Genomic DNA, 27027 nt, shown 5'->3' with positions numbered 1-27027 from the left:
TTTGACATGAGAAAATGAACACAAGAAACATAAAAATTTTAATAATAAAAGGATCTAAATGTAAGCTATAGTAGTTAATAACTAGGTGTATGTAGCTGTCATGAGCACGTTGTTGAAAAATTTCCAACTTAAAGCGATCGTAACCTACCAAAGTAATTTATTGTACTATCACTATTTGGATACAAAAAAAATGGTTTAAGTGTCTATAAACATGTTTAATTAAATTATTAACAGTTAAATGTTGTAAATTGCAATTAATTAAAAAATACCTTACGTAAAATGTAATAATATTATAATAAGAATTATTCAAAATTCAACAAGTTATATAATATAATATTAATAAAATAGTAAACTAATATTTTCTAGAATATAAATATAGCATACCTAAGCATACGTAATGTGATTTAATCATTTAATCATATACTACATCTATTGTAAAGTGATTTAACTGCAGATAAATACATTCAGCAGCATCTATTTTTTTAATATTAATTAATAATTGGTACATCTTATAAATATAATACTTAGGCATTATTAAATTAAAATAAATATATGTATATTATTTTCAATAAACTAAGAGTATAATAGATAAAATTTGGTGACAAACAATGTGTGTATGACTTTTATATAAAATGCTGGCTGCAAAGTCTAACCACCAAGCTTTCATGGCAGTGCTTTCGTTCGTTTGGCGAGATGAATTATTCAAAGCTAATTTCTTGTTTCAGATTTCAAAACGACATACGTTGAATATGTTTAGGTCGTCGCTTTTTGGTTAATATTATTTACCTCATTTGTACTATGACACGTGGGCGAATAATTTTATATTTTTATACTTTTTACATCTAAAGTGTTTTTTATCATTGGTAAGCTTTTGTGTTAAAGACCCATGTCGCATTTGTTACAAAAATTTACATTTAGCATGGCAAAAATGAAGCAAGAAGATCTATATAAATCGAAAACCAAAGCCTTTTAAATTTTGATGCATACCTACATCTAAAATTTTAAATTAGTCAAGAGCATACAATAAAAGCTAGGCCAAATGCTGGCCGGCCTAAACGAGTCCTCACGATGTGTCGGTCTTGGTATGAACTTGGACAAAACGAGTTATGTTTAACAACCAAGTCATACCAAGATCGGTATCGGTAGATGGTACCCTTCTCAAAGTTGTTCAGGATTATATTTAGCTAGGCTGTACCATCCAACTAGGCCGCAACAACTTCGAGAAGGAGGCCGATAGGAGGATTCGGTTGGGCTGGACGCCATTTGGCAGACTTTGTCGAGTCCACCTCGGAGATTCCGCAACGCTTGAAGACAAAAGTCTTCGAGCAATGCGTCCTGCCTGTATTAATATACGGAGTCGAGACGTGGATACTGACGAAGGGACTGGGTCCACAAGCTTAAAGTCGCTCAACGTGCAATGGAACGGGCTATGCTTGGGGTTTCTCTCAAAGATAGGATTAGAAATGAGACTATCCGCGAGAGAACGAAATTAACCGACATAGCCCACAGAATTAGTAAGTTGAAGTGGCAGTGGGCTGGTCATCTGTGCCGCAGGACCGATGGCCGTTGGAGTAGACGGGTCCTGGAGTGGAGACCGCGACTTGGCGAACGCAGTGTGGGACGTCCTCCGGTCCGTTGGACCGACGATCTACGTTAAATTGCCGGTGTGGGCTGGATGAGGATTGCGGTAAACCGGGATGTCTGGCGCGAACTTAGGGAGGCCTATGTCCAGCAATGGACTGCAATAGACTGAACTGACTGACTGACAGACAAGAGCATACAATAATGTAAACTTTTATATACTTACAAGTTAGACATAATATATTAATTAGTAAGAACGTTTTAAGTACTTACCAAAATATAAACTAATCTCACTTATTTAATAACGATATATTAGAATAAGAGGCAGTAGAATTCGTTTTTAATATAAATAACCGGTCAATTAATTAATCGTCACTAATTATATTAGGCACTCGAAAAAAATACTGCTAACATAATATTCGTCCTAATAATGACTTACTAAATACTGCTTAATTTTTCAAAGTATGAGAAAACGTAAAGCTAATATTTCTGAGTTACTAACGAAAAATTTGAGCACACATATACTCGTAACTACAATAAAATTTTAATTAAAATCTTTAACTTCATAAACTTTCTATGTACCTACTTAAAAAATCCGTACCTTTTACTCCCAAAGTTTTTTGAAGAAGTCATTTATGCTAAATATTTATAACTTTTAATTCTATTTTCATACATTAAATTATAATTTAGTTGGTCTTGTGATGAGTGGGGCATATCACTTGCAGTTCGTGTACGGGGAGATCCCGTACCACAACAGCGTGAAAAGCCATATTTGCAGTAGCCAGTATGTACTCACATACAGAAAACCACGTAAAGGCTGAAAGAAAATGTTTTGTTTATATAATTTAATTAAAAAATAGTACCTAACATTTTTTTCATTACAGTAATTGTAATGAAAAAAAATATATACCGGAGTACCCATCATACATTAGAAAAAGCTTGTTTTGATGAGCCTCAAAAATTAAAAACATAAAGAAAAATAACTCACGAACAATTGTTGTAGGTGTAGTTTAAAAAAAAACTTACCGAGGGGTCGACATAACAGTCGGTGCCTTAGAAAGAAGAAAACAAGGCCAAGAGTAGCAGCTATCGCTACAATAAACAATATCCATACAATCTTATTAGTACGCACGGGCTCCACGGCATGACTGCCTATGCAACCAACACGAGCGCGGCAAAGCATGTGAAGTAAAGTTGCTATCATGAAAACAATGAAAATTTTTTCATGTATGACTGAAAAGAAATAATTATATTTTTTTACGAACATATTAATAAGATAAACTCGATGTTGGATAATAATAAAATACACTATACATATACCAAAATAACATTTTTTTAAATCTTTGTCCGTCTGTCTGTCTGTTTGTTCCGACTAATCTCTGAAACTGCTGGACCTGAGCTGGTGTAATGATGTAATAAGGAGTAACTTAGGCTACTTTTATTTTAGAAATTTTATAACACTAAACTTTTATAAACTAAATAATAACTTTTTTGTTAAATTCCACAGCTAGTATAAAATAAAAATGAAGTTCCTACAATACTTATATTACTTACAATAGTTTTCTCTGTTGGAAACGTAAGTTACGCCCGTGAGAGCAAATAATTCAATTAAGTTTAACCAGTAACATGCCTCTCCTAATTTTGTCGCTAAAACACGCATCTGAAAAAAAAGCGATTCAAATCAATATACTACTATATTACTTCTAATAAAATAGTATTTCAATTACTAATTTATATTAAAAAAACTCGCCTTTTCCTCAGTTAGATGCGAAGTGCGCTCTTTATGGTAGTTATAGTAAAGTGAACCTATTAACAGTCTTGGTCCAAGGTGGTACGCGATGCAAATTCTCCATATATATTTTTGTGGACTGATCCCCGTAATTGCACTTATTGATGGTACTACATTATAAACCTATGAATATAAAAAGTATGAAACATCTGGTATGTAGCAGCGCATCTGCGATTATTATTGTGTTGGAATATTATTTCTAGACGACGCGGTGGTGCAACGGTCACGGCACTGGTTTGTGGCTGTTGTGCTGGCGGTTGCAGGTTCGATCCCCGCACATAACAAACATTTGTATCGGCCATACGGATATTTGCCATGGTATGGGTATTTGTGCAGTCCTTATGGGTCTTCCCGCCGTGCCTCGAAAAGCATGTTAAGCCGTCAGTCCTGGTTATTATCATGTACACCAAATAGCGAGCGTTACTCATAGTAGGGAATATATCCGCCAACCCGAATTGGAGCAGCGTGGTGGATTAAGCTCTGATTCTTCTCCTACATGGGGAAAAAGGCCTATGCCCATCGGTGTGATATTACAGGCTTTAGCGATTACTTCTAGTTTTTCAAATCGATAGATCAGTATAATTTACGTTGTATACTTTGTAACTTACTTTACAATGTGTTTCATGTATATCATCTGCTTGGAAAATAGATGCTGTCACGTAACAAAATATTAAAGCACCTAGTGGAAGCCAAAGGGCAGTTAAACATATTCTTCTTAGAGAGCATGACCACAGCAATCCCTGAGGAAATAATAAATTAATTAAACTACCATATTTACGTTTTAACTTTAAAAAAAGGTAAAATATCACATGTACCTTGTAATCTAAAATAGTAATTGTTCTGTTCGTAACATTGAATTCGTTTGTGCTTTCAGAGACGCAGTCGTTTGAATTCTTCGTTATCTCTACTTGTGCGTCATTTCCCATTTTATTTCCCACTAAATTTTAACCATCAGTTTCATAATGAATTAAAAATCTTTAACTGGTACCTATTGTTTTAACTCGATTCATTGTCTATTTAAAATATTTTGGTTACTAAGTTGAGCACATTAGTAATTTATTTCAAACTTAATTATTTGCACAATATCGTTCATTTCAAGGTAAAGCATTGTTTGCGCAAAAGGTTTATAGGTTTTTTTTTCGTGAAAACTGATGATAAAATAACTTCTCTAGGCGTGGATACAATGAAGTTATTTGGACTTGCGCATTCAGAACTTCATTATCTACCGCAGCTTTAAGGTAACATACAAAAGACAATAATAATAATTTTAAAAGCACACATATAATTGGAACGATACCGATTCCTTCGGAAATTCAATAATTTTAATCATGCTGATATTAAATTAAAATACTACTTTTCTAAAGGATATAAAAACATTGATTATTTAATATATAAACAGAAAGTCTATTTACGTATGTAAAAACAATATAGGAATAACGGAATGATATATTACTTGCTATTGTTATAGAATGTTAATATAATGTAATCCTAAAATTTGGGCAAATATGCTGTAGATTAATGTAACTGTCAATTTGACAGATGTCAGTCGAAGAACAAGAAAAACACGCTGTTTGTCATGCGTCGAACTACTGATTGGAATTGTATTGTTTGTTTTCATTGAAAAGAGCGATAATTGCATGATTTTTAAATTAATGTTAAAGACTTATTACAAAATCTTAAGTTAAAATAAGTTCAGAATGTTGTTTGCTAAGTTCTCCAGTTTATTTATTGCGTGCATATTCTTATTTTGTGAGATTCATGCTTCTAGTCATTGGATGGTTACCGAAAGTGGTTTAATACAGCCGAGGGTATGATAACAGTTTTCGTTTTAAGTGATTATATTGCGCAAAATTTGTAAACATTATCAATGTAAAGATGCGGAAATCAAACTTTTGTAATTGCAATATTGGTTTGTTTCTACGTTCCAGCTTGATTCGCCATACGATATGGCTCGTCCATACGACCTTTTAGCATTTTTAAATCAAGAAAAAAGGTGGGATAGTATTTTTGACCTTTTTAATGATCTCGAAAGAAGACAAATTGAGATAGATAAGCTTTGGTCTGATGTTGGAAGATACACAGATGTTGGAAGACAAATAGCGCAGGATGACGATTGTTTAAAAGCCGGTAATGTAAACATAATCGATTGGTACGCAGCTCTCCTAGAAGATGGTTCAAATAAAATAAACCCTAATGAGTTTTTACTTCCAAATCCATATTATGGTCCAAACAATGATATTCCCGACTGCAAGAAAATATCTTCATTGACTTTTAGTATGTTTACTTTTGAGCATTTGGCAGTAAGTAATCAATTAATTTTTACTAATAGTTTTTTTTTAAATTAGTGCCAAATTAAACATATAACCAATTAACTTTAGTGAGTATCAAATTATAATTATATTCAAGATGATTGCTCTCGAGTGATGTGATTGTAATGTAAAAAAATCAATGTACCTACATTAAAAATAACAAGTATGTTCTATCTTCACTGTACACTTGTACATTTACTAAACAACTACTATTATTTTCTGTTCTATAGATTTCAATCTTTTAAAAATTTACTGTTTTATATGTATGTCTAGCTGTGGACTGTGATAGACTGAAGTGATGATAATTATGATGATGAAGATGATAATTATTATTCCTGTTATAGAGTATGAGACAGAGAGGAAATTTAACGGCCAACCCTGAATTTGTATTACCTGAACTCATATCACCTATCATGACAATCGATCAGTATGGACACTGGTTGACGGGAGTACTTCGACGCAATAGTTCGTCCTGGTTACATTATCACATGGCATCCTTATACTGGAGAGTCAGGGGCAGTGCTCCAAAGGCTATAGAATGTTCTCGTAGAGCTCTACATTACGCACCAAGGTAAAAATATTACTAAATGTATATAATTATTTATAAGTATGGGAGAAGTTGATTTAACATTTTCAAAGAGTAAATATTATATATTTTTTTTATACTTTATTGTACACCACAAAAATATAACAAACAAAGCATAAAGATAGTTACAGACAGTGTAGTGCAATGGGCGGACTTTTGGCTAATTAGCCATTTCTTCCAGACAACCCAGACATAAAAAGGAAACATCTTATCTAAATTGTGTAGGTGGTGTATCGAATGGATCGAACCCGCAACCGCCAGCGCAACAGCCACAAACCAGTACCGTTGCGCCAATGCGACATGTTAGTGTACATTCCATTATTCAATGATTCCGTTTCACTTTTGCCTCCGTTTTCTTACATGATGAATTGAAATTCAATTGAGCTATCTTACTTAGAACGTGTTCTTCTACGCATAAAATCTCAATTTAGATTTTTTTTACTTTCGTGGTATAGGCAAGCGTTAGTGGCAAGCGTTAGTGGATGAGTGTGAAATGAATCTATTGTTGGTCAGAATCATTTATTTCTTCATCTATTTCAGAGTGTTCAAAGATGTAGCTCTTGGAAGTCTCGGGATGGTTCTACATAGAAGCGGAAAAACTGATGACGCTATAATTGTACTTAATGCTGCAGTAGAACATGATCCAAAGAATTATGTTAGTCATTTTTCTATTGCTAATGCTTATACTGTGATTGGAGAATTTAACACCTCTCTTAAGTTTTATGATCTGACTTTAAAATTAAATCCGAGGATGGAGTTGGCGATGAGGCATAAATATGGTGTGTTATGTCACACAAAATTAGCTGTTAGGATAAAAGAAATTAGAGAGTAAGTACATTGTTATTCCTAATTATTAACTAAAATATTTTTTGGCATATTTTTACTAATATTTGTATGTCAGTTGACTTAAGCCCAGTTCCTATAGTCAATTCATTTGATCTTAAACAAATACAGATTTATAATTGGTTAGCAACTTGTATTTCATATGCACTAGCTTTAGTTTCTTTAAGTGTACATTTTATCACTTCAGCCTATTGTAGTCAACTACTGGACGTAGGTCTCCACAAGTTCGCGTCAAAATTTTGCCCATAGTCACCACGCTGGGCAGGCGGGTTGGTGACCGCAGGGCTAGCTTAGTCGCACCGAAGACGCTGCTGCCCGTCTTTGGCCTGTATATTTCAAAGCCAGCAGTTAGATGATTATCCCGCCATCGGTCAGCTTTATAAGTTCCAAGGTAGTGGAACTGTGTTATCTCTTAGTCGCCCCTTACAACACCCACATTATACATTTTATAGGTTTTCAAAACTAATTTTGATTACACACTTGACTTGGTGGATATACAATTTTACTTATTATGTTAAATTGAAATTATTTTTAGAACTCTAAACAAACTACGTGCAGAGTTAAATGATTACAATCAGAAAGAGGCTGTTTGGCCTAAAATACAGGCCGAATTTTTGAGGACCTTAAAAAATGGAGAAGAATTTGGTAATAATTTATTTGGAAATCTGTAAAAATACTTCTGCTTATACAAAATTAATGTTTGGTGTCACGTATAACTGTTTTTCAGATTATAGAAACATAGAGAAGAACACTGAGAAAATGTCATCAATTACGGGTTTGGACATAAAAAAATTAAAAGCTCAAATAGAGAAAAATTCTTTGGTTAAGTACTTCATTGATGGCCCAATGTACAGTGATGAAAAGTTAGGAAAACAAGGCATTGACGCGATCGACACAATTTATAGCCTTGAGAGACTTATAGAACACATAAATAAAAATGGTCACAATGCTGCTGAAACTTCTTTCCAGACTGAAAAACCCATTGACTTAAATAATGTGGATTTTAAACTTTCACCTTCTATTCCAGGTATTTATTTTACTTTAATTTGAATAAAAATATATTTATTATTACGCGACACAACAAAGATCGTGTTTTCTAATAATGCTAATACAAAACTTTCTAATAATTTTTCTTTCAAGTTTTATTTGGAATATGTTTGTTTTCCGATGACGTGTGTTACTTGAAGAGATAGCATTTCTGGAGTTTTATCTAATATATAAAATTCTCGTGTCGCGGTGTTTGTAGTTAAACTCCTCCGAAACGGCTTGACCGATTCTCATGAAATTTTGTGTGCATATTGGGTAGGTCTGAGAATCGAACACATCTATTTTTCATCTCCCTAAATGTTAAGGGTAGTCCACGCCTAATTTTATTTTTTATTTTTAGATAAATTATTTATTTTTTATTTTATTATAATTTGGCGTTGAAAAATACATACAACCCTAAATTTTCACCCTTCTACCACCAACCCCTATTTTTAAATAGCATTGAGCGGCAAGACGTTTGCCGAGTCAGCTAGTTTTTATATAAAACTAGCTGCTCCTATAATTCTGTCTTGCAAAATTTCAAACGCGTGAAGTTTTAATAATCTTTTAGTTTTCTTAAATCAAATAAAATTAAAATTAATCTTAAATTAAATTAAAATTAATTAAAAGATTAAAGAACAATCGAGTCGGAATGGTTGCATTTCTTCACTGACTCATCTAAAATTAACCCCGAGTTAAATGTTGGTTCTGCTGTCTGGATTCCTAAATACAATATTATCTTGAATTACAAACTACCTCCTCTATCCTCCACTTTCTTAGGTGAATGTTTTGCCTTTTTGGAAGCTGTCTTGTATATTGAATCACATGGTCTTAATAAATCTGTAGTATTCACTGAGTCTCGAAGCTGCCGCTAGGAATTTGAAAAGTCCATTTCATGCTAAAAATAATCTTCCCATTACTCTAAAGATAAAAGAGACACTGTTCGAATGTCACCAGTCGAAAATTTAAGTAGCGTTTGCCTTGCTACCGAGTCACAGTAGTATAGCAGGTAATGAGATGGCAGACATATGTGCAAAAGACGCCATTCGCCTAGGCTGCGATAAATATAATAAATGCTTTTCCCGAGAATTTAGAAGTTTGGCTAAGCAATGCCTGGATAAATCTTGGGATAGATTATAGCAATCTTCAAGACTAGTTACAGGTAAAGCCATGGTTTTTTTAAATACTCCGACCTAGGTAAAATAACTACGTCGATAATTATCCGTATACCATTTGATTTCTCCTGCACACCTGCATTCTTGGCTAAATTGCGCATTCGTGACAGTTCCTTGTGAATGTGTTTCCTTGTGGAATTCCTTGTGGAAGGATCTCTCGATCAGTTGTTTTTTAATTGTCTGAAATTAACTGTATCTACTATATGATATGCTTCCCAAAAACATTCCGCGGCCGGTTAATGTTTGTTTTCTTCTAACTTTAGTGCCATCTTCTTTTTGTGCTGTCTTAGCTAAGTTTATTAGAATCAATGATAAAAAATTATAATTTACCAAAAAATAAAATCAAATAATCATTTCAAATATTTTCAACTAACTGTAGCTTAAGCGGCTTAACCCACTATTGCACTGTCAAAAACGGACCCTGTCTCTGGACTTCAATACATTTTCAGGACTTGTCATTGGCAAAATCATCGGCGTAAAGCTGATGGAGCCATAGTCTTTAAAGATGAAAATGAAGAAACTTTCCAATGTTCTGTGAAAGTCACTTAATTTTTAATTCATTTAAAACAGGGAATAATTTTTATATATCATAAAATTTAATATTTTATAAATATTTTTGGTTGTAAAAATGTGTTATCCATTTTAGAAAATCCTTTTCGTAACGAGGCTAAACCTACAACGCATTCAACAAATGAAAAAAAGCCCACAAAAAGTTCAGGCGAACTCACATCTGAATATGAAACGGGTATCTTTATGTGAGTTACTAATTATTTTAACCTTGATTGATGTTGTGAAGGATAAGGATGAAGTTACTATAATGATATAAATAATATTAATAAAATAATTGCATGTATTCATTTAGAAAGGGAAAAACTTAATATTTTTTTTTTATTTAAGGACAGAGCTTTCCTTTTACCCTTTAGTTGACTAGCCCATTGGCGCAGTTTGTAGTGACCTGCTTTCTGCTCCGGGGTTGTGGGTTCGATTCCCATACTGAGTCTGGGTGTAATATATATATTTATTTATATATGTATCATTTATAAGCATGTTTATCGTAAAAAAATGTATGTACCTATACCAGTTGACTGTTACCTATAACATAAGTATTATGTTGCTTACTTTAGGAACACGACCGTGTGTGTATTGTGTAGATATTTATTATTATTTGTATTCAATACCATATAGACAGATCTTTTGATAACATACATACTGTTCACTCAGTTTATCATCAATTTTGTATTAAAACACTAAGAAATATTAAGTAAATATGAATAATATATATAAGAATATAATTATATTTACCAACTTTTTTCTTTTAAGGTATGCATCAATGACAATCAATAGAAATGTAGAAGACTTTGATAAAGAAGTTGAGTGGCCATCGGATGAATTGTGCAAAGTTGTACCAAAGATGCCTCGAAATTTAGACTCTATTATTCCGGTTTTCCTACCTTTTGAAAATAAAGGTATAAGGTGAGATTAGGCTTTAAATATTTGACAAAAATATTACTGCTTGGTACTACTACGTATTTTTAAAGTACATAATATTTGTATAGTTAACTTTAATATAGTAGATCCCTATAAACTCTCAAATTTTACATAATAAAATTTAACATAACGTACAGTTAGAGCTAAATGTTGGATGGGCCAGAAGTCAGAATAGAAGAATCTTAACAGAATAGAAAATTTTGTTAAAATATAACAAAGAACGAAGAAGAAATTACAAAGGGTAGTTAAAAACTATTGTGATAAAGAAATCAGTTAAAACCGATCGGCGCCATCTTTTTTTTTTATGTCACTAGTTCGGCAAACAAGCGTACGGCTCACCTGATGGTAAGAGATTACCGTAGCTTATAGACGCCTGCAACACTAGAAGCATCGCAAGCGCGTTGCCGACCCTATACCCAATCCCCCCAGGAGCTCTGGTCACCTTACTCACCAACAGGAACACAATACTGCTTGAAAACAGTATTATTTAGCCGTGGTCTTCTGTAAGGTCGAGGTACTACCCCAGTCGGGCTGCTCCATATTTTGAGCAGGAAATTCCTGCTGTGCCCTACCTCAGTTAGATACCATCTACCTCATCTAGTGGTAATCTTGCGATAATGTAAAAAATGAGTGTTTTAATACAGCGCCGTCAGTGACAAGTTCTCACTACATTAACATAGAACACACTAAATGAACATAGAAATTTGGAAACAGGATGCGGTCGCTGCTGACGGAGAAGCTGGGCGTGCCGCTGGGCGAGGAGCACGAGCTGCCGTGGCACCCGCCCGTGTGCGCCGCCGACCGCGTGGCCGCGCACTACGCCAACAAGCGCAACAGGTGAGCCCGCACTGTCAATAATAAATATCATCATCATCATTACAGCCTATACAGTCCACTGCTGGACATAGACCACAAGTTTACGCCAAAAATAACGTGAACTCATGTGTTTTGCCCGTAGTCACCACGCTGGGCAGGCGGGTTGGTGACCGCAGGGCTGGCTTTGGCGCACCGAAGACGCTGCTGCCCGTCTTCGGCTTGTATATTTCAAAGCCAGCAGTTAGATGGTTATCCCGCCAACGGTCGGCTTTTTAAGTTCCAAGGTGGTAGCGGAACTGTGTTATCCCTTAGTCGCCTCTTACGACACCCACGGGAAGAGAGGGGGTGGCTATATTCTTTACTACCGTAGCCACACTGTACAAATAATAAATAGATATAACTATATTCATGTAAGCAAATTTATAAATGTACTAGCTGACCCCGCAAACGTAGCTTTGCCATATATCTTATTAACCCGCTTAATCCCCCCCCCCCCATAACTTAGGGGTATGAAAAATAGATGTTGACCGATTCTCAGACCTACCCGATATGCCCACAAAATTTTATTAAAATCGGTCGAGCCGTTTCGTAGGAGTTCAATGTTTAACACCATGACACAAGAATTTTATATATTAGATCTATATAATGGTAGGAAAGTCAAAACTGCACATTAAATATTTTTTTTAAAGAATATTTAGGGTGTGATCTACAATCGATACCAAGGCCAAAAATATAGTTTTTAGAATTTTTGTCTGTTTGTCTATATGTATGTCCGAGATAAACTCGAAAACTGCATGGATTTACTTCAAATTTGGCACGAATATTATTAAGAAGTCGGGTCAACATATAGGCTACATATTATCATGCTATCACCTACCGGGAACGAGCAGTGAACCTTTATTTCCTCAACGCATTCTGTAACAACGTGTAATCTAATGACGCATATTTGAATGTTGGTCTTATTATGTTAATAACCATGCATTATAAACTAGCTTCAGACTATAAATAAAGACATTCTGTAGTATATTTATTATCAACATTGCACCCGTGCGAAGCCGGGGTGGGTCGCTAGTAACTATATAAATGTCAAAAACTTAATTATTGTGCTATAGGTAGCTGCCGGCTGATATACTAAATATTTTTTTTAAATAAATATACATGGAAATAATACATTCGCTTCAACCTGTTATATAACGACTCAACGTGCTCTCCGAGGCACGGTGTAGGTACCTACAAGGACTGTACAAACACCCAGACAACGACAAACATCTCTATGGCCAATACAATGTTTGTCATGTGCGGGGATCGAACACGCAGCTGCCAGCGCAACAACCACAAACCAGTGCTGTGACCGTTGCGCTAACGCGGCGTCATTTAATTATTTATCATTAAAATTTTATTTATTAGGTTGAATAACAAAAGTAACGATATGAAGAAAATGTAAATACATCATATTTATGAAATATATATACATTTACATCACTTAAATATAAGTATAAAACAAGACTCCAGTAGGAAATCGAACCAATACTCCTCGGAGGAGAAAGCACACAGTAACTACACTTGACTTTCGATATTTTGACAGTCGCTAATTTAAATTTGTCGATAATTAGGAAATGCCTCTTATAAATATAGGTCGATATTCTGGAAACCGATTTGTTTATGGAGAAAATATAAGCTTTGTGCGTCTTTCGATTCATATTAACTTTACATAACTTTTAATCTTTTTAAAGTTCAGATCCAACAAAAGATACTTGTGTTTACTGTCAGGCTAATGTTAAATCGTTAGCTGTCGAAATGTAGTATTAATGTAACGAATTATAGCTTAGATATTGTAATGCCTGATTTAAGCAATATAGATAAATAATATATATATATAATAATTATTATAATGGAAATGATAATTTTCTAGGCTCGGCAATCCAGATGTAGTGGATACAGGATACTTAAGGACAAAACTCCTCGAATATGTCAGTGATGGCAACGTTGAAGCGGCCAAACATATGCAAGATGCCGAAATTGGTCAGCGAATTTACGCTGCCATGAAAAAGGTAAAATTAAATTAACCTGAGTTTGAAAGAAGCAGCAATGATTTTTCTTAAAAGATTTTACTTAAACAATGTAATAATATTTCATTAAGGTGCGATATATTTGATTTAATCAGCGGTCTTCACATATGTATGTTAGCATTGTACCGTAGTTTTTTTTCATTTTTTTAATATTTTAATTTATTTATGTATTTTCACAGAAACTGGCTCCTAAATGGATGTTACTTACATTATCTTCTCTGTATTGGAGAGTTCGTCAAAATAATGTAAATGCCCTACACTGTCTCCACACCGCTCTGCGGTGGGTGCAAGAAGAGTACAAAGACTTAGTTCTAGTGTCACTGAGTTCAGTCTACCTTGAGATGGGCTACTTTGATGAAGCTTTAGCGACTGCAGATGCGGCTTTTCGACTTAGTTTATATGAGGTGAGGATAATATCTTGTTTTTTGGTCCTTCGAGTCTGATTAATATATTTTTTACTATGTGTAATTTCAAGATAAATTGTAGTAATCAGTTTGAAAAAAAAAAAACGTAATTTTTTTTTCATACTTACTTAAATTTGATAATCATATATTGTACGACATTCGCTGTTACGGGAGTTAACGGATTTTAATATTTAATTATTATAAATAATAAAGCAGAAATACGCAATATTGTAATAAATTTAATAAACGTTATAGCATTACAATACAAGTATATTCTAAATTTCTTTAGCATCTATCGAAATTTTTCGAATGTGTATTTTGTGTTGATTACAAAGTAAAAATAATGGTTACAAGACAATATGATATCTCGCAGACAAATGCCTAGTAGTCTCATCATATCATAATTAAGATTAATATCAAAGTTTTATTTCGGTAAAAGTATATTCGAAGAGCAGCCTTGTCAGCCTTTATCAGCCAGATTTGTATTATGCAATAGACGTATCATTTTAATAGATGAAATAATATTTCAGCCGGCAACAAACTTCCTCCTAGCCCAGATAAACATAGCGAAGAAGAACCACAACACGCACATGTTTCACTTGAAGCAGACATTGCGAGTGGAGGCGGGCTTCATGGGTGGGCTTGCAAGGAACTTACTCACTAACTGGGCCTGTCTCATGAAACAACTTAGTCACTTGAAGGAAATGGGTATGACCTCAATAGTTATATAATATTATGCATTATTAAGAAATAGGTACGGTATATGCTGTGTGGTTACGGCATTAAAGAATATGGCCACCCCCTCTCTTCCCGTGGGTGTTGTAAGAGGCAACTAAGGGATAACACAGTTCCACTACTACCTTGGAACTTAAAAAGCCGACCGATGGCGGTGTAACCATCCAACTGCTGGTTTTGAAATACACAGGCCGAAGACGAGCAGCAGCGTCTTCGGTGCGACAAAGCCAGCCCTGCGGTCACCAACCCGCCTGCCCAGCGTGGTGACTATGGGCAAAACACATGAGTTCACGCCATTTTTTGCGTGAACTTGTGAAGGCCTATGTCCAGTAGTGGACTGCGAAAGGCTGATGTGACTGAAGAAATAGGTAATATTTAATTGTATTGTGTAGTTTATAGTTGAGTGAGATCTGAAATGTGAGGGAAGGTTAATGAGGTAAACCAAACCCAATGAAAGTCGATCTAATACTGAATTTATAAAGATAATTGTTAGTATATACAGGCAGAAGTACGAACTTCATAGGTGTATACAAAAACAGCCCTTTCCCCAGAATATTAACCTAAATTATAACCGCCGACCCGCAGTGAAGCAGCGTGGTGATTAAGCTACGAGGAGGAAGAGGCGTGTACCCAGCAGTGGGATGTTACAGGCTGAATCAATCAAATAGACCTAAAATAATAGAAAGTCATTGCTATTACATTTCCGAGTGTGCGGTAACCCATACACGTATCACACATTTATTCTTCTAATATCGTTGAAATTATATTCGCAACTATTTGATATCTGTATTACTATAAGTTAGCACATTTTTAGGCGATTAGTATTATGTAACAAAGATAATGTACGTATAACACATTAACTTTTTTTTTTATATTGTTGAAATTATTTTCACAGCCAAGATTTGGTAATAATGATCTTATGTGTGGTAGTTAGGCTTCGTTGCTGTAAATTAACTGATTTGACTTACTTAAACTTCTCGTTATCGTATTACTTCTTTATAAAAATTGTATTCATACATTACAGATTTGGAAGAGGGAGATATTTGTACACATGTGAAACCAATGGTTAACGTGGTTTGTGAGAAGGATAGTGAAAATTGTCAAATGACTAATATACAGTGCTTCAGTAGTCATGACAGAGGTAAATATATATAAGAATTAATAAGTATATGCATGCGTGTAGTCTCCTAAAACACCGACGGCTTGCGGGTTCGATTCCCGCTTGGGATGGATATTTCTATTTGTACAAATATTTCTTTCCGCTTCGGATGTCTGTCTTTGTGGGTGTCCGCACCGTGCCTCGGAGAGCACGTAAACCCGTCGGTCCCGGTTGTTATCATGTACACCTGATAGCGAACGTTACTCATAGTATGGGACATAAACCCGCAGTGGAGCAGCGTGGTAAATCTACTACTTCAATCCTCCTCTTGTATGGAGAAAGAGGTCTATGTCCAGCAGTGGCATGTTACAGGCCGAATCGAAGTACACGCATATGATACCATAGTTTGCACATAAATAATTTTACTTTGAATAGTATTTTTTGAATGAGTTATATTTGAGTGTTAATTTAATAATTCACATTGAATTATTGAATTAAAGTATATATTTGTATTATAAATATTTATTGATATTTTAAAAAGATACTATTACGTAATGCCATTTTTTATTGTCTGTGAATTATAAAATTATGTAAACTTATTTTTTAACAAGAATTGATATAATAAATCAAAAGAAAGTTGTTGTTGTTAGGTAAAATTTGAGATTTAAATCGTTAAAGGCTAAGTGTTATATTTTCAGCCGACACAAGCAAATTAGTTGTTTTACTCCGGGAGAAAGACAAACATCACACATTTGATAACTTGGATGAGACATTTTTCGATAGTTTTATAAGGAATGGACCAACGGACAGCGCGGACAGACTGGCTCACCACGCTCACTACGATAACATGGTCAAGACTATTGAGAGTATATTGAATGGATGTGGCTCGGGAGGGTGTCGGAGTGAGTCTTTTAGATATTTTTTTTGTACTACTAGGTCGGCAAACAAGCGTACGGCTTGCCTAATGGTAAGTGATTATCGTAGCTTATAAACGTCTGCAACACCGGAAGCATCGCAAGCGCGTTGCCGACTCTATTCCCAATTCCCTCCAGGAGCTCTGCTCACCTCACTCACCAACAGGAACACAACACTGCTTGCAAACAGTATTATTTAGCTGTGATTTTCTGTAACATGCTACCCCAGTCCGGCTGCTTCATATTTTGAGTAGGAAATTTCCTGCAGTGCCCCAGTTAGTGTATTAAAATAATAATTAAAATAATAATAAAAATAAATTAAAATAATAACTTGAATATTAATAGTTTACCTATATTATAATATATTTGATTATTCCAATTTTCTATAAGACACATGTAGCCGATTCTTTTTCAAGGGAAAAAATACTTAATAATAATAATAATAATAATCAAGCATGAAATTTTATTTTGTAGTATCATTTATATACTACAGAGATGTTTGTTTAAACTTGTTGTTGACTTTTTTTTATTAGCAATATATTTTTTTGTAAATTTATAGTGCTAAAACCAGAAGATATGTTGATGAAAGAAGAGGATTGCGCGTATCATCAGTTCCAATTGGGCTACTGGCTCCACATCGTCAGTTTTAGACAACTACATACTGATTCCAACGTCGAGTGAGTTATTATACTATAATATTTTTCTATATAAATATCATATTCATTGGATTTTGTTTGAATGAGTTAGCCCCAAGATCTGTAGTTGGTCTAAGTCTCGAAATTATTTTTGCGTTTTAGAACTTGTTTAATGGAAATTTGTGGCTGTAGACTCATAGTAGTGGATTATAAAAAGTCAAACATGGACAAAATAACGCAAGAAATGTAGTTTAAGTACAAAAATTATGTCAAATTTTCAGTTTGTTGGTGCTTATTTTTGGGATAAGTGTAATAATTTAAATAAATATTACGTCTTTGATTAAAACACCGAAAACATAAAAAAAGCATCAAATATTTTATTTGAATGTTTTAAAAACATAAATAAACGAATGAAAATAAGCAATTGATTAATAAATAAACATATTTTAATTTCAATACAGTTTTCAAAACTTTTCAACAAAAGTACTAAATAACTTAAATATTTTAGGCTTCCAGCAGAAATAGCACTAATGGCGCCGTCAAACAAAAAGGTGCCCGATTGTAGGATCATCGGTGATCCCATGGAGGACTTTGCAAGCGAGAAACTGAGTCGCGTGAGTTCGGATGGTTGGGAACCAGTCCTCAGCCTAATGCATCAGTTTGCAGATATGTTCGACTCTTTCGACTACGTCACCCTAGGGGCGAAGATCGCCAAATATGTGGAATCGGTGAGTACACTTTAGAATTATTGAAGTAGGGCTCAGCAGGACATATCTTGCTCAATATCTGGAGCAGCCCGACCGTGAAAGTACCTCAATCTTGCTGATCATAGCTAAAAATTCTGGTGTTACAGGGGTCTATAATAATAAATAATATAAAATAAATAAAAAGCCTTTATCCGGACATTAGATTTACAATTATGTTACATATATAACATAGTGTTTCTTAATTTTCTGTAAGTCCATTTGCCAATTGATAAAGGCCTCTTCCAACTTATTCCATTCTAATCACTATCTGGCCACTATATATATATATACTAGCTGACCCCGCAAACGTTGTTTTGTCATCATCATTACAGCCTATACAGTCCACTGCTGGACATAGGCCTCCACAAGTTTACGCCGAAAATAGCGTGAACTCATGTGTTTTGCCCATAGTCACCACGCTGGGCAGGCGGGTTGGTGACCGCAGTACTGGCTTTGTCGCTGTTTGTTGTTTGTGTTTTGTCATATATGTTATTAAAACCCTTAATACCTCCCGCCCCCCTTTATAACTTAAGGGTATGAAAAATAGATGTTCGATTCTCAGACCTACTCAATATGCACACAAAATTTCATGAGAATCGGTCAAGCCGTTTCGGAGGAGTTACGGACAACAAATACCGCGACACAAGAATTTTATATATTAGATATCAAACTCAAACTTGAGGCGGCAACCAAACCCACAACCCTTGGAGCAGAAAGTGGGCTCACTACAAACTGTGCCAACGGGTACTGGCAATATACATAGTCTTTCCCTAAATATTATTACAAAGGAAAAAAAAAAACATTTTGTCTATAGCACGTAACATTTATTACTATTACAGTGTGTTAGTTTAATACATTGATATAAAACCATTAAAATACGCTACCATTAAAAATAAGCTTATTCGAAGTGGTCTCCATTGGCTGCAATACAGTCTTTTAAACGTTGAGGCCAGTTATCGATAAATGTTTATTTTATTTTATTAGGAAAGCATACAGTGATATATTTCAACTATCGCTCAAAAAAGGATACATCTAAGCACCAATTATTTCTTTCGCAAGTACAAATCTAACATCATTCAAATGCTTTAAGAAAATCACAAAAAATACATCATGATATTATCTATATACATAACATATAAACTTAAAATAAGGAAAAGAAGTTTCTCATATCAAGACGACATATTGAACCAGTGTTTTTCCAGTTTAGTTCTAATTGTTTTGACAGTAGTGTTAAATAGGTAAAAGTAGGGGAAGTCATTCAGCTTATTGATTTGATCTGGTGACCTCAAAGATAACGAGTTTTGCCTATAGTTTTCCGAGCAGCTAGGCACATGTAAATAGTTTAAGGGTTGTCTTAAAGATCTTTTAGGCACCTTTAGGTAAATTTTACTGAGAAGATCGGGAGAATCTAATTCATTCAGAAGCACGCACTCCGTCCACAAAAAAAAAAACTTCAATGTCAATCATATGGATTGTTTTAGGGACTCCAAATTATCATGACATTTAGAGCGAGCCATAATCTCTAAAACTGACCATAAATCATAATCCAGCGGATTAAGATTGGGATTAGATGACGGCCAGTCATCAGCTCTGATGAAGTCCGGACGTTGGTTTCTATCCAAAATTGGGTGAATCGAGCTTTATGACCTGGCGACGAGTCTTGTCGATAGGACCATTCTTGGTTATTGAACATGGTTTTGTTAAAGGGCTTACGAATGGTAACTTGATACACTTGTGCCGATGTTTTGAGACCTTTTTCACAAAAATATGGCTCAGTCACTCCTTCGTACCTAAAATCGCACCAAACCATCACTGAAGTCGGATAGTCCCCACGTTATGCTCTGTTGATTCATTGGGAAGCTTCCTTAGAGCTTTGAGCATAAATATGGTCATTTTGTTTGTTAAAATATTGCTAAATTGTAGAAATTTTCTCGTCCGTAAACAAATTTTTCTGTGACTTCCGATTGCGTACTGCTTAAGTAGTTATTTTGATTTCATTACCCTATTCTTTTTTTTTTTATTATCAGTTAAGGAATGACAAGTGCGTTTCTTATAAGGTGCAAGTCCTAAGTTATCTTTTAAAATACGCGACATGGTTCTAGGTTCTATCTTCATCTCCCGAGATAAAATCTTTTGCTTTCGGACAGAATTTCTTCGAATTTTTTCCCTTATTGCCTTTTGAGTACGAACACTACATAGACTTAACTGAGGTAGGGCACAGCAGGAACTTCCTGCTCAAAATATGGAGCAGCCCTACTGGGGTAGTACCTCGACCTTACAGAAGATCAAAGCTAGATAATACTATTTTCAAGCAGTATTGTGTTCCTGTTGGTGAGTAAGGTGAGCTCCTGGGGAGGGGGGGGGGGGATTGGGTTGGCAACGCACTTGCGATGCTTCTGATGTTGCAAATGTCTATAAGCTACGGTAATCTCTTACCATCAGGTGAGCCGTACGCTTGTTTGCCAACCTAGTGATATATAAAAGAAAAATGGACGGCCAGATCTTTTTCTGTTACAAACGTTGTCATCAATATTCCGGTTCACAAACATTTGACTAATAACAAGCGTATGGAGAGTTTTAAAAATTGTATTTGGCTCCATACCTACTTTTTGTTATGCAAACACAGCGATTCGATTCTCTTTATCACCCTGCTCCATTTTAATATCACAAAATTATTTTATAGTGTTTTGGCGCGAAAATGTAAAAACATAATGAACAATCACATAAAAATGACAGATTCCAAATTCAAATGTAATATATTGTTTATTTTTAATTCTAACAGTATTTATGGCTAGATTATGTATATTGTTATCTAAGACTCTTTAATCTCTTGTAGAATGTTTAAATTTATGCATGTTTTTTTTTCTTGTACTTTGCTGCTGCTTCATTGATTTTTGTATTGTAGTGTTGGCTGAGTGATAGCTTGGCTGTATATTATATATCATTATAAAGTCACTAAGCAAAAAAAATTATGTGGTGTCATGGGACACCAGGTAGGAACGAAGTTCCTTCGGATAGTATAGAAGCAACACAATTTAAAAAAAATGTTGAATTTTATATATATTTTCTAGTTGTTGATTTTTTTTAATTATGATGATAAAGAATGATGAAAGTATTTAGGAAATTTAGTATTTTAGAAAATAACAAATACCGTAAAAAAAAAAAAAAAAAAATAAAAAAATAATAATAATAATTCAAACTATTAAGTGAAATAAAAAACATGTGACTTTATTTATTTTTGTCGACAATATAAAATTACATAAATAATTTAAAAAAAAAGTTTACTAGTAATATTTTAGTTTTACAAACGTCATATATTTTTTCCGTTATATATTTTTCTTACGGCTTTAGTATCACATTTTTTTCAGTTCGGTCGCCCAGCCAAATGTCAAGCCTGCCGTAAGGAACTTCGTTTTAAAAATGCAGCATCAAATATCAAAACTTTATAAATAGATAATTATTATAATCATTTTTTGAATACTAATAATAATAATGTTATTTAGTGTTTAAGGTAGAGCTTTAACTTTACTTCAATTAAAATAAACCGCGTCTATATAATGATGTGTGTACGTGGTAGCGGCCGAGCTCGTGGAGGGGCATGCTGGGCGCGGGCTGGTGGTGCGGAGCGGGCGGGCGCGGCGCGTGCGCGCTGCGCTGCCTGGCCGCCGCGCACGCGCTCGCGCCGCGCGCCTACCGCCACTACGCGCTGCGGGCGCTCGTCGCGCTGCTGCACATGTGAGTACCGGCCGAGTGGGCTGACCCGACTGCTGCCCTGCCGTGCCTGCGCTGCCTGGCCGCCGCGCACGCGCTCGCGCCGCGCGCCTACCGCCACTACGCGCTGCGGGCGCTCGTCGCGCTGCTGCACATGTGAGTACCGGCCGAGTGGGCTGACCCGACTGCTGCCCTGCCGTGCCTGCGCTGCCTGGCCGCCGCGCACGCGCTCGCGCCGCGCGCCTACCGCCACTACGCGCTGCGGGCGCTCGTCGCGCTGCTGCACATGTGAGTACCGGCCGAGTGGGCTGACCCGACTGCTGCCCTGCCGTGCCTGCGCTGCCTGGCCGCCGCGCACGCGCTCGCGCCGCGCGCCTACCGCCACTACGCGCTGCGGGCGCTCGTCGCGCTGCTGCACATGTGAGTACTGGCCGAGTGGGCTGACCCGACCGCTGCCCTGCCGTGCCTGCGCTGCCAATTTTTCAAAATTTGCTCGAAAGTTTTGTATGTCTGCCGCATGGACGTGCCACGTGCCGTCACTATGCGCTATCCCGGTTGTAATTATAAGATCTATTAAGCTCCGATCCTAATCCTACACGGAGAAAGAGGTCTATGCTTAGTAGTGAAATGTTACAGGTTGAATCGTATCATATTGTATTAAACTAGGATCAATGATGTATTTATTATACAATTGTATTTAAAAAACAGACAAAAGCAGTGAAAATATTGATAATATTGATGTGTATTTCTTTTTTCGTAACTTTTATCTTGAAATTGAAGAAGTGGTATCATTTATATACTCGTATAATAATTAGTTGTATTTCATTTGAAATCATTGATATTGAAAATAAAAATGTAATAAATTTTATAATGAACAAAAGAACATTTATTGGTGACTATTTCTATCCGTTGATGTTCTGAAAGAAAAAAAATAAATCCATTATAATAAATGTTTTATGTGAGTTTATTTAAATGATTTTGAGATTTTTATTACAAACTAGCTGACCCGGCGAACTTCGTATCGCCTAACACAAACTTTATCGTATGGTATTAAAGTTCAAATTGACTTTTAAGTATTATCACAAATCTTTTGTATGGGAGTATAGAAAAGTGTTGTTTTTAGACTTTTTCAGGAAATTTAAATTTTTTTTTTAGAATTTTTCTCTCCATAAGAACCATCCTCGTACTTCAAGGAATATTTTAAAAAAAGAATTAGCGAAATCGGTCCAACCGTTCTCGAGTTTTGCGCTTAGCAACACATTCAGCGACTCATTTTTATATTATAGATAAACATATGCAATTATAACCCAGCATTTTTAGCTACAGAATAATATTCATTGTTAAGTTCTTTTATTGATTTTGCAGGCAGTCGAAACAGTTGGATGCTAAAGAAGTAGCTTATCTTTCCTTCTACATGTCACCAAAGAGTAAAATAGAAACGTTCCTAGTTGCCGTCTCACATTCCTATCTCGTACGTAATATTTTTTTAATATTAGTGTGTACTTATTATTTTTATTATTTTATACTACATAGTACTTATAATATGCATATTTATTATTTACAAATATATTCAATATTTCACAAAAAAAAAAAAAAAAAAAAAACAGTTGTACTTGACAACCTTTTATTTTAATTTTTTATTATTTATATATATTTAATGTAAAAACTAATATCCTGAAAAACTTTTTATTATCTGTCAATGATTGATGAGTTTTTTTCTGTATTTCTGAGAAATTATTACAATTTTTCTGTTCAATCACCTAGGTAGTATAACATTTTCCATTAAAAGAAAAGAATAATGCAAAATTGATAAAACTAGTCATAGTTTCGTCAGATCGTCGTAAATTTATATATACATACATACATAAATACATACACATACACACACAAACACACACACACATATTCGATTTTAAGTAACATAGGATAATTTTCTTTTCAACAAAAACAGTTTTTGGTATTGATTCAAGAGTGACAACTTTATCGAAGAACGTACAGAAAATGTTACATGTTTACCTACTGTTTTGTATCGTCTTCAGTCGTTTAAAAAACTCAAAAGTCGAATATGTTACAGTTTTACCACCAATCTTTTAATTCAAATATTTTTACAGGGGGAGTACGAACCAGCTGTTTGGATGTACCGTTACGCACTTGCTATCGATGAAAAGTTCATACCAGCAAAAGCATGCCTCCACGCGACCATGTGTCATATGTTCTACGGAGACAAACAGGGAAAAACCAAGGAAGAGTAAACTTTAATGAAAGAATAACAAGCTATTGTAATCGAATAAATTATTTAGAAATATACCTAAGAATTGTTGTGATTTTTTCGATTAAATGTCATGTATCTTACTTATCTTATACGTTTGAAAAAATCCGGGAAGAAAAATGTATACGTGAAGTCTTTCTAAACAAATTCTTCTACATTAAGATATTACTCAGTATACTAATGTAAATGTAATCTCAAACTTTGTACCATTTTGTAACTTAATAATATCCAATAATATTTCACGTTTTTCATAGACTTAGTGAAATAAAAATTCCATTTGTCAGTTAATAAATAATGGGTATTTTAGAGTTAAGCACTTTTGGATCAGATTTAATTGATGTTAGCTTAATGTGTTTTTAGAGTTTGATTAAATCCGCCTTAAACAATTTAAGTTATCATTCCGGTAAAGATAACTATATTATTTGTTTCAGTTATAATTTTTTTTTAGTTATGTGGCTATGTATTGTTAGTAAAGATACAACTTACTATTGTTACTGTTATTTTTTATTTTTATTGTAAAAAGTACTACGTTTCGTTTTGAAAAATGCTGGATAAAAGAACAATATTTCGGACAATTTGTCCTACTTAAATTGTGGACGGTTTCGTCCCACATGTAATATATTATTGCCGATTGAATCTTTTTTTGGTGTCGATAATGTCGGTATCAAGAACAGTTACATAAGCATTGAGAGTTATCTGGATAATATGATACACTATAAGTTCCTATGTGGTTTTGCTTATGAATGTCTATTGCTAGAAACGAAGCATTTTGTTATTATTTCACAAGCCTAATGCGTCTCAGTGTTGACTGTATTACTAAAAAAAAAAAAATTCTACAATCAAGTTAGGGTTTAAAAGGAAAGTGGTCATATTTTGCTGATTTCTATTTATTATTTTTACGTTTTTACATTATATACTTACGATTAATCACAAAATCAATTATAATTTGTGCTTGTAGTACAATGTACAAAGACTGACCATGATAAGATGATTTATTTTAATTTATCAAAATATACGGACGATTTTGAATGTTATATTGTTGTTTTATTTTATATATAAAAATGCACGACAGCGACAAAGCATCTTCAAAACTGGCTCCATCTATGTATGTATGTAAGGGCAGGATGCTTGAGAACGATGTCCGCTACAAAAATTCTTAATTTTTTATTTTTTGTCTACTAACATCACTTTTAATTTTTTTTTAAATTTTTAAAATATTTGAATTTTTGAATTTTTCGATTTTTGATTTTACTTTTACTTTATGCAATTTTATTTTTACTTATTGATTTTTTAATTTAATTTTGTTTTGTTTTTTATACTAAATGTTGTTTTGTTGTACTAACCCAATATGGACTTAAAATCTAGTCTGAAATAAAGTATTATAAAAAGAGCTGAAATAGCTAAACGACACAAACATTCACCTCTCGTATCTCTCAGTCTCTATAGTTGTGTCATTTGGCAACCAATTTTTGGACGTTGAAGTGCAAGGAAATTTCTCTTATTATGTGGTTGTTGTGGTGAATTTTTCTGAGAGAATCGGAATAGCGTTTCAACGGAAAATGCTGCCAGCATATGTCATATGTATATTATATCACATATTATGGAATGACATCACAATTTTTATTTTTTTGAATAGTAAATATTGATAAAATAAACGTCCCTTACGTTATTTGATGTTTCTAGTTTTTGGTAGAATTGGTATTCCTTTGACCTGGGATTCTTACTTACGAAAAAAAAGTAAGGAATATTCTCTATATTATATACGTGGGAGTCGTTGAGTGTGAGATGTTTATTTATTGTTTATAATATGATGTTTACTACTTATGAAAATACGGTCTTACTTATAAACGATTCTTAATTTTTAATCAATTGCTTAGCAACGGATTAGCAAAAACCTCACTTATAAACACTATTTAGCGTTAAGAAGTCGTTAAGTAGTGTTTAAATCGCCGTCAAATTTAAACACTGCCGAGGCATAGTTTAACTCCTGCTAAGCGGCAAGATGGCGGATTTCACATAAATCAGCTGTTATATTGTGACGTTTGATCTACTTACTTGCGTGTGTTTGTTAGAAAAAAAAATTATCATTCTTTGTTTGTTTCTTAACTAAGTAACAGCTAATCAACGTTTATAAGTAAACAAAAGTTAAACATGGATTTGTAGCTTAAGAGCGGTTTAACTAAGCGGTGGCTAAGTATTGCTTAGCGAGATTTTTATAAGTAAGACCGATAAGGTTACCCAACCTTGCAGTTTTATTGTCATAATTTTGCGCAACGTTTTCGAACGTGGTCGCCCAGTAGTTGAAATTCGACCATAATTTTTTACCACATACTTTAAAAATAAACAAAAGAGTAGTATATATATATATATATATATATATATATATATATATATATATATATATATATATATATATATATATATATATATATATATATATATATATATATATATACGTGTTGTGTGTCAAATACATGGTAGTGTGTGTAATTTTTATTTTTATTAATTTTATGTATTTTAATGCATAATTTAAAAAAAGTATTAGCATTTTGCACTCCTCTATATAAACTAAAGTGTGCGAAATACTAAAGTCCGCGCAATTTTCGTAAAAAGAGGTACAAAGTTTTTGCTTCACGAATTAATATATAGAATACTGTCAATACGCCATCTGGTGGTGTTAACTAAAACAACTGCATTTTCTCAAACTGCAAATTAGCTTTAGCCGTCATTTTTCAATCATACGGTTTCGTTACAATCCGCGGTGTAGCAAATGTTACGAGTTTTTAAGAGATTTTTTTGTAAACCGATTAACATAACAGAAAAACAAAATGA

The 27027-nt window shown here is 34.2% G+C and overlaps 2 protein-coding genes across 2 annotated transcripts; one reads left to right on the top strand and one right to left on the bottom strand.

Moving 5' to 3' along the window:
- Window positions 1-2219: 2219 nt before the first annotated feature.
- Window positions 2220-4296, bottom strand: LOC123670192 (post-GPI attachment to proteins factor 2-like). Its single transcript, XM_045603700.1, has 6 exons — window positions 4186-4296; window positions 3979-4110; window positions 3332-3493; window positions 3136-3241; window positions 2608-2814; window positions 2220-2398 (listed from the first exon to the last, which is right to left on the bottom strand). The coding sequence occupies exons 1-6, from the start codon at window positions 4294-4296 to the stop codon at window positions 2268-2270; spliced, it is 849 nt and encodes a 282-aa protein (XP_045459656.1). The 3' UTR covers window positions 2220-2267.
- A 771-nt stretch (window positions 4297-5067) lies between these two features.
- LOC123670188 (tetratricopeptide repeat protein 17) lies at window positions 5068-25229 on the top strand. Its single transcript, XM_045603697.1, has 19 exons — window positions 5068-5178; window positions 5299-5670; window positions 6024-6250; window positions 6806-7093; window positions 7644-7753; window positions 7836-8135; window positions 9956-10064; window positions 10630-10782; window positions 11512-11634; window positions 13526-13664; window positions 13862-14086; window positions 14617-14794; window positions 15846-15962; window positions 16619-16822; window positions 17394-17511; window positions 17978-18197; window positions 21793-21950; window positions 23292-23397; window positions 24038-25229. The coding sequence occupies exons 1-19, from the start codon at window positions 5068-5070 to the stop codon at window positions 24176-24178; spliced, it is 3399 nt and encodes a 1132-aa protein (XP_045459653.1). The 3' UTR covers window positions 24179-25229.
- The last annotated feature ends 1798 nt before the right edge of the window (window positions 25230-27027 follow it).

The sequence above is a fragment of the Melitaea cinxia genome, chromosome 4 (genome assembly GCF_905220565.1).
Source record: "Melitaea cinxia chromosome 4, ilMelCinx1.1, whole genome shotgun sequence".
Lineage (NCBI taxonomy): Eukaryota > Metazoa > Arthropoda > Insecta > Lepidoptera > Nymphalidae > Melitaea > Melitaea cinxia.
Note: the sequence above shows the minus strand (reverse complement) of the source record. Positions and strands in the feature narration are given on the sequence as shown.